At 43.3% G+C, this 9,649-nt stretch overlaps 1 protein-coding gene across 1 annotated transcript; it reads left to right on the forward strand.

Annotated features, from left to right (window-relative positions):
* Nucleotides 1-3,623: 3,623 nt before the first annotated feature.
* LOC135057362 (zinc finger MYM-type protein 1-like) lies at nt 3,624-6,156 on the forward strand. The gene has a single exon (XM_063963250.1). The coding sequence runs from the start codon at nt 4,318-4,320 to the stop codon at nt 6,154-6,156; it is 1,839 nt and encodes a 612-aa protein (XP_063819320.1). The 5' UTR covers nt 3,624-4,317.
* The last annotated feature ends 3,493 nt before the right edge of the window (nt 6,157-9,649 follow it).

Consider the following 9,649-nt stretch of genomic DNA (forward strand, 5'->3'; position numbering starts at 1 on the left):
CCCCCCCCCCCCCACCCCCCGCATCTTGTTCCTAGCTAAGTCCCCCCCCCTGCCCCCCCTCTGCTGCTGCCTCTTCTTATTACCAGCTCCCCCACACAGCTATTAGGCTCCCCGCTGCTCCCCCCTCCCCCCTCCTGCATCTCTAGTAATCTTGCACCTAGGTTAATTTCTTCAACCCCCCCTTCCCCCCCCTCAGCTGCTGCCTCTCATTACCAGCTCCCCCACACAGATATTAGGCTCCCCCCCTCCTGTATTTTGCACCTAGGGTCATTTCTTCAACCCCCCCTCCCCCCCCTCTGCTGCTGCCTCTCATTACCAGCTCCCCCACAGCTATTAGGCTCCTGCTGCTCCCCCCCCCCTTCCCCCTCCTGCATTTTGTACCTAGGGTCATTTCTTCAACCCCCCCCCCCTCTGCTGCTGCCTCTCATTACCAGCTCCCCCACAGCTATTAGGCTCCCGCTGCTCCCCCCTCCCCCCTCCTGCATTTTGTACCTAGGGTCATTTCTTCACCCCCCCCTGCTGCCTCTTCTTATTACAAGCTCCCACACAGCTATTAGGCTCCCACTTCTCTCCTCTCCCTCCCTCCCCCCCCCACCCCTGCATCTTGTACCTAGGTTCATCTCTCCTCTCCCTCCTCCCCCACAATTGGGCTCCCACATGTTGCAGCCCCCCCTTTCCTTCATATTGTTACCAGCTCCCCCCCTCAATCAGGAGCACGGTCATCCACACCCAGGGCCAGGAGAGTACTACGTAGTGCCGTAACTTGGTATGTGCGCTGTGTGCCTTGCACACAGCGCAGTATGAGCTAGGGCGCATCCAGCCACCAACAAATCTCCGCCGCCTTTCCCCACAATGCCGGTGTTAAATCATCAGCGCGGAAAACACTCCCCGGGACACTGGAGGCGGAGGGAGAGGCAGCGGGCACAGGACAGCGTTGCCTGCAGTACAGAAGAGCAGGCAGCGCTGAAGATGGAGAATGCCACGCCACCCCTGTCAGCCGCCACAGGGCCATTGAATTTCACTTTATTATTTTATTTCAGGAATATATTGTGGACAAAATGGCTTATACCAATATAGTTGTTATCAAGTGTATAATTCTAAATAAAGGAAATGCCAATCGAGCCATTTATCAGTATTTCAATGTTGTATAATATTAAAGTCCCATACACACGGTGAGATGCGGGCTATGCCCGATTCTCACTATGCGACAGGGGCTGGGTCGGCACATAGTCAGTATCGCAAGCACACTCATTATGTGCTTGCGATACTGACTATGGGGGTCATTCTGAGTTGATCACTAGCTGCATCAGTCTTAAAAACAGCAGTTCTGCACATGCGTATGCGGCGCAATGCGCACGTGCGTCGTACGGGCACAACGAATGATGTCGTTTTGCACAGGGTCTAGCAAAGCATTTCAGTCGCACTGGTGGCCGTAGTGTGATTGATATGAAGTGGGCGTTTCTGGGTGTCAACTGACTGTTTTCAGGGAGTGTTCGGAAAATTGCAGGCGTTCCAGGAAAAACGCAGGCGTGGCTTGGCGAACGCTGGGTGGGTTTGTGACGTCAAAACAGGAACTACACATTCTGAAGTGATCGTAAGCGCTGAGTAGGTTTTGAGCTACTCTGAAACTGCACCAAAAAAACTTTGTAGCTGCTCTGCGATACATTCGTTCGCACTTCTGATAAGCTAAAATACACTCCCAGTGGGAGGTGGCATAGCGTTTGCACGGCTGCTAAAAACTGCTAGCGAGCGAACAACTCTGAATGAACCCCTATGTGCGATTTTTGCTAAGTGTCAATTTTGACTATCTCTTCTATAGAGATAGTCAAAATTGACTTGCCTGCACAGTCTATCTAGGCTTGCGATGCTGACCGCGTATCTGCATTGAATCGGGCTCGCAAAGTGATTTTCACCTTGCGATCTGCACTAACTTTTCTTACTATTTTGACTATATAGTCAAAATCGTAAGAAAATATCTCACTGTGTGTACACACCATAAATGTATATTTTTCCTGTGATTTATTAATTTACATTTTTTTTTATGTTGAATGCAATGTTCTTTTAATGCATCACTAATTAAAATGAACTTATGAAAAAATAAATAATAAGATGATGATATATATGTGTACAGTATACATACTAGCTGTTCTACTTGTTCTTCGCACGGGAGTTTCCCCGTTTCCCCACCACTGCCACTCACTGTGCAGCATGCGCAAAGCGAGTGGGGATGGCACCAATGACACACTGCTCTTCGCTCCACTCCGCGGCTGACACTGCCTGAGCCAGCCACCTGCGTGCCATCCTAAAAACATTGACTGCCGTGCTGAAAACATGCGGGCACATGAATAAAAACAGATTTTGTACTTTAACCATAGCATATACGGTACAAAGTGACAGGAACATTGTTGTAGTTTATTCAATTCTACACACTGGAGGTACAATCCAAATGTTGATCTGATTGTCCATTTGTGTGTTACCGTTCATGCAACGCAAGGCACACATCGGTAATGATGTCATTATGTCATCCCCCTTTTCATCCCCTTAGAGGAGGTTTATTAAAATTCTAATTACGTAGTTTTCCTATTTCCCACCTGAAGAATACCTGTGTTACATTTTAGCTATTTCCCAACATATCGGGAAGTAAGAGAAGTCAGTGAGTGAGGGCTTTTGCATATATATATAGAGAGAGAGAGAGAGATTTGGAGCTCCTCTGCAAGTCACTCAGACAAGTTCTTGCTAGCCTAAATACTACTTGATAACTACTACCAAGATGGCAGATGTTTATACTCCTAACACCTGGTTCATTGTAGGCTGCATTTGGGGACCATTTATCATAAATCGCATATTGAAAGCGATCTGGAAGGGATCTTACCACCTGGAATCGCATTGCAATATGCGATCATACATATCGTCTGGATGTATGATCCAGTACAGGCAGGGACAGGGACTCTGAAAGGAACCCGTCCCTGAGATGTGCTGTGATGGCTGCTGGGGGCTTTGCGCATGTGTGGTCAGCTCAGACTGCACAAGAACTGGGGGAACCTCTGCCAGCTAGAAATGCAATGTGTAGCCCATAGGCTACAATGGGCTACCGCCATCTTCAGATGGCAGTAGCTGCGGGGACCAATATCGGGAATGGGGGTGCGACTGCTGGCGGGAATAGAGGGATCGCAGCAGGAATGAATCAGAGGTCCCTCCTATATACATTGCAGAGATACATAATATTTGGGGCTATCTCCAGAAAAACTGGTGTTTTTGGGGACATAGCTGCAAATATTGTTTGATAAATGGGCCCCTAAGTTTTAGGGTGACTGAGATAACATCCAAGATGATATGGCAGAAAGGCATTCAGTGATGCTGACCAATACAGATTATGACAAACTGGGGAGGAGAGATAGATTTGAGTATCATGCATATGCAGATGACACTGAAATCCAAAAGAGCTGATTAGTTTGCAAAGAGATCTAGAGTTATTTATGTATAGCTTTATGAAAACACTACAGCAAAAAGGTTTTTTTTTTCAGTTGGGTTTCCACCATGGTAGACAGAAAAAAGAAATTATCTGGTGCACAGTATCGAAAATGGAGGGCTGAAAAGGAAAAGGAACAAGGCAAGCAAGAAGGTTCATTTCTTAAGTATCTTCGGCCACAACATCGGGATGATGAAGGTAGCTCTACTTCAAAGATTCAACCTGAGACTGAAACAGAGACAACAGTTTTGTCTACAGCCTCACAAGCTGACAAAGAGTATGAGGAACATACTGAAGATATTGAAGAGGAACATACTGAAGATGTTGAAGAGGAACATACTGAAGATGTTGAAGAGGACCATACTGAAGATGTTGAAGAGGAACCATGTGAAGTCCAGCTGGATCAAGAAGTGATACAAAGTGAAAGTAGCTCCAGCTTCAGCTATAGTGACCCTGCTACCTGGATAAAGTGTGATGATAATTTACGACAAATTTTGGTGGAACATGGGCCAGAACAGGTTCAGCTGTTTAAGTTTCCTAAAGATGCCAATAAGAGAAGATTTCTAACAAATCATTACAAAAGAAGACTTCCTAATGGAGACCTAAGGCACCGTCAGTGGCTACAATATTCTATATCAAATGACTCTGTATTTTGCTTCTGTTGCAAGTTGTTTGGTAATTACACAAACCCGCCATCATCTCTCTCTGATAAAGGATCCAAAGATTGGAAGAACATCACTGCAATTTTGTCACAACATGAGAGAAGTAATGCACATTTAGTCAATTTTCAAAACTGGAAGGAGCTTGAAATACGATTGAAAAACAAAAAAACAATTGATGAAGAACATATGCGCATTATTAAACAAAAGGAAAAGTACTGGCAGCAAATCCTTGAACGATTGATTGCTTTAGTGAGAGTTCTTGGTATACAAAATCTGGCCTTCCGTGGAACCAATGAAAAACTGCACACAGCTGGAAATGGCAACTTCCTGAAATTTATTGAATATCTTGCTTTGTTCGACCCCGTAATGGATGAACACATTCGTAAAATAAGAGATAAAGAGACCTATGTACACTACCTTGGAAAAGATATACAGAATGAACTAATTCAGCTTTTATCCAACATTATCAAAGAAGAAATTCTTAAATCTGCTCAAGCTGCAAAGTATTTTTCTATAATTATTGATTGTACACCCGATGTAAGCCACGTTGAACAAATGACCATGATCCTTCGCTTTGTGAACATAGCTTCATTAACTGATGATTGCGAACCTGTACGCATTAAAGAACATTTCTTAGGATTTCTGCCACTAAAGGAAACAACTGGTGCTGGTATGACAGAAATTATCCTTCACCAGCTAGAAGAGATGTCATTACCTGTTGCTAATTTACGTGGTCAAGGCTATGATAACGGAAGCAATATGAAAGGGAAGGAAAATGGTGTGCAACGAAGAATTATGGATATTAACCCAAGAGCATTGTTTGTTCCTTGCAGTGCACATTCTTTGAATTTAGTTGTGAACGATGCTGCAAAGTGTTGTTTGGAGGCCACATCTTTCTTTGCTCTTGTACAACATGTGTATGTGTACTTCTCAGCATCCACACGTCGATGGGATGTTCTAATGTGCCATGTGCCTAGTCTTACGGTTAAGCCATTGAGTGAAACAAGATGGGAAAGTCGAATTGATGCATTGAAGCCTCTTCGCTTTCAGCTTGGTGATATTTATGATGCCCTATCTGAAATCTATAATGACAATACCCTCACTGGAGCATCTGGCAACACCTCAAGAATAGAGGCACAAGGTCTTGCAAAAGGCATTTCTAATTTCAAGTTTGTCATTTCTCTAGTGGTTTGGTATGGTATATTGTTTGAGGTCAATATGACAAGCAAACAGCTTCAGACAAAAGAATTTGACATACATAATGCCATTAAACAACTGAATGAAACAAAGAAGTTTCTTGTAGACTGCAGGAGTGATGAAGGGTTTGGGAAAGTACTGGAAGAGGCCGGTGAACTTGCGGAGGCACTTGGGATACCAGCACAGTTCGAAGTAGATCCTGTTCGCATTAGTAGAAAGAGGAAGCAGTTCATATATGAAGCAGAGGATGCGCCTATTCAGAATCCTAAGGAAAAGTTCAAAGTGAACTTTTATTTTGCTGTGCTTGATACAGCTGTGCAATCAGTTGAAGAAAGATTCACGCAGATGAATCAAATTAGTTCTGTGTTTGGCTTCCTCTATAATGTTCACAGTTTACAGAATAGAACATCACAGCAAATTATGGAAGATTGTTGCAAGTTAGAGCAAGCTTTACAACATGGCGACTCCAAAGATATTGATGCTTCTGATTTATGCAGTGAATTACAAAGTATTGCAAGGCGGGTTCCAGAGTGTACATCTCCACAAGATGTATTTAACTTTTTATGTAAAAATGAGCTGATAGATGTTGTCCCCAACACATGTATTGCTCTTCGCATCCTTTTGACCCTCCTTGTGTCTGTGGCCAGTGGCGAGAGAAGCTTTTCCAAGCTAAAGTTGATCAAAACATATATTCGATCTTCCATGATGCAAGAAAGACTTGTTGGTCTCTCTCTTTTGTCAATAGAACATGAGATCGCACAAAAAGTGGATCTGAAAGAGCTTGTCTCTAAATTTGCTAAATTAAAAGCGCGGAAAGTAAAAATCTAATCTTTTTTTGCATTTCTTCCACTACAGTTCCTGTACAAAATGTTAATGTTATTACTGTTAGTATTATTTATTGTTACACGGTTTCCAGTACATTTCCTGTACAAAGTGTTAATGTTATTACTGTTACTACAGGTTGAGTATCCCTTATCCAAAATGCTTGGGACATGAGGTATTTTGGATATCGGATTTTTCCGTATTTTGGAATAATTGCATACCATAAAGAGATATCATGAAGATGGGACCTAAATATAAGCACAGAATGCATCTATGTTACATATACACCTTATACACACAGCCTGAAGGTCATTTTAGACAATATTTTTTATAACTTTGTGCATTAAACAAAGTGTGTCTACATTCACACAATTCATTTATGTTTCATATACACCTTATACACACAGCCTAAAGGTAATTTAATACAATATTTTTAATAACATTGTGTATTAAACAAAGTTTGTGTACATTGAGCCATCAAAAAACAAAGGTTTCACTATCTCACTCTCACTCAAAAAAGTCCGTATTTCGGAATATTCCGTATTTCGGAATATATGGATATGGGATACTCAACCTGTACTATAGTGTTATTTATTGTTGCACTTCTTCCAGTACATTTCCTGTATAAAATGTTAATGTTATTACTGTTACAGTGTTATTTATTGTTGCACTTCTTCCAGTACATTTCCTGTATAAAATGTTAATGTTATTACTGTTACTACTATAGTCTTATTTATTGTTGCACTTCTTCTAGTACATTTCCTGTACAAAATGTTAATGTTATTACTGTTAGTATTATTTATTGTTACACTGTTTCCAGTACATTTCCTGTACAAAGTGTTAATGTTATTACTGTTACTACTATAGTGTTATTTATTGTTGCACTTCTTCCAGTACATTTCCTGTATAAAATGTTAATGTTATTACTGTTACAGTGTTATTTATTGTTGCACTTCTTCCAGTACATGCCCTGTAAAAAGTGCCAATGTTACTACTGTTACAATGTTATTTATTGTTGATATAATTTATGTTGTTAATCTAAAAATAAATCTAATAATAATTTGAAAAGTCAAGTGTGTATGTAAGTAGCTGCGGGGAGGGTATCGGGGAAGGCAGGGGCGGTATTGTATAGCTTTGCCTAGGGCGCCTATAAACCTTGCACCGGCCCTGGAAATAAGTCACACCAAATTCTGTCCGATACAGACAGTAGCCGGCGGGCACTAGGACCCAGTGTGGGCAGCTTTGCAGGTAGACACAGACTCCAACCTGGCGCCTCTGTACTTGCACAGCTTCCCGCGCGGTCCTCCTTTCCAGGTTTCCCCACTGGCACTGTATGTGCCATCTACTTCTAGTTGCAGGGACAGGGATGTAAAGAGGAAGAGTTGCAGCTACTATGGGTTGCAGCCACATCAGCCAGATGGAGGGCAGCACCTGAGTCACTGAGGGTAAGAAGCCTTCCCTTCCAGCTCCCCAGCCCTTTCTTCTTCTCTACCCTTGTTCCCAAATACCCCCCACCTTGCTCCCCCATCCCATCTATGTTCCTCTCCCCTTGCCCCCCACCACACAGCCTGCTGTGCTGTTGGCCAGGCACTGGAAGACTCTGAACAGCCTGCACTCTACCTACTACAGCCCGCACTCTATCCCCCTGTAAGTCACAACCCATCCTCTGTCCCCCATGCTGTATCCCCTACCTGTCAGTCTGCCCTCTGCCCAATAGCTGTTGCAGCCCGCGCTCTATCCTCTACCTTTCACAGTTCACCTTATGCTCACTAGCTGTCACAGCCTGTGCCCCTATCCTGTCACACCTCACCCTACCTTTCACATCCTGAACTCCGCCCCCTATCTTTATCATCCCCCCCTTTGCCCCTTACCTGTCACATCCCACGTTCTGCCACCTACCTGTCACATCCTGCCCTCTGTCCCCTACCTGTCACAGCCCACCTTCTGCTCCCTACCCGTCACATCCCAAGTTCTGCCCACTACCTGTCACAGTCTGCCCTCAGCCATATGTGTTTGTTTTTTCACTTTTAGTCTCCAATCCACCCCTGATGGCCAGGCTTTCACACTGGTGAGGTTAAAATCAGAGCAGTAACCAGACTCCTTTCACAAAGTAAGGGATATTTATATATCCACCATTAAACAGGAATTGCATATTATGAAGTAATTGCAGTACTTTAACTAGAAATCAATTTGTACTATTTTGTTACAGCACTAAGAGGTGCTACAAGAACATTCACAGCATTAATGAATATGGTTGTGTGATTATTAGAGATGTGCACCGGAAATTTTTCGGGTTTTGTGTTTTGGTTTTGGATTCGGTTCCGCTGCCGTGTTTTGGATTCGGACGTGTTTTGGCAAAACCTCCATGAAAATTTTTTGTCGGATTCGGATTTGTTTTGGATTTGGGTGTTTTTTTTTCAAAAAACCCTCAAAAACTGCTTAAATCATAGAATTTGGGGGTCATTTTGATCACATAGTGTTATTAACCACAATAACCATAATTTCCACTAATTTCCAGTCTATTCTTAGCATAATTTCCACTCATTTCCAGTCTATTCTGAACACCTCACAATATTATTTTTGTCCTAAAATTTGCACCGAGGTCGCTGGATGACTAAGCTAAGCGACCCAAGTGGCTGGCGCAAACATTTGGCCCATCTAGGAGTAGCACTGCAGAGTCAGACAGGATGGCACTTAAAAAAATTAGCCCCAAACATCACATGATGCAGAGATAAATAAAAAAAGAGGTGCAAGATGGAATTGTCCTTGGGCCCTCCCATCCACCCTTATGTTGTATAAACAGGACATGCACACTTTACCAAACCCATCATTTCAGCGACAGGGTCTGCCACACGACTGTGGCTGAAATGACTGGTTGGATTGGGCCCCCACCAAAAAAGAAGCAATCAGTCTCTCCTTGCACAAACTGGCTCTACAGAGGCAAGATGTCCACTTCCTCCTCATCATCCAATTCCTCACCCCTTTCACTGTGTACATCCTCCTCACAGTGTATTAATTTGTCCCTACTGGAATCCACCATCTCAGGTCCCTGTGTACTTTCTGGAGGCAATTGCTGGTGAATGTCTCCACGGAGGAATTGATTATAATTCATTTTGATGAACATCATCTTCTCCACATTTTCTGGAAGTAACCTCGTACGCCGATTGCTGACAAGGTGACCGGCTGCACTAAACACTCTTTCGGAGTACACACTGAAGGGATGGCAACTTAGGTAAAATAAAGCCAGTTTGTGCAAGGGCCTCCAAATTGACTCTTTTTCCTGCCAGTATATGGGGGTCATTCCGAGTTGTTCGCTCTGTAAATTTTTTCGCATCGCAGCGATTTTCCGCTTAGTGCGCATGCGCAAAGTCCGCACTGCGACTGCGCCAAGTAAATTTGCTATGCAGTTAGGAATTTTACTCACGGTTTTTTCTTCGTTCTGGTGATCGTAATGTGATTGACAGGAAGTGGGTGTTTCTGGGCGGAAACAGGCCGTTTT

This window comes from Pseudophryne corroboree, chromosome 3 (genome assembly GCF_028390025.1).
Source record: "Pseudophryne corroboree isolate aPseCor3 chromosome 3, aPseCor3.hap2, whole genome shotgun sequence".
In the NCBI taxonomy this organism is placed as follows: Eukaryota; Metazoa; Chordata; class Amphibia; order Anura; family Myobatrachidae; genus Pseudophryne; species Pseudophryne corroboree.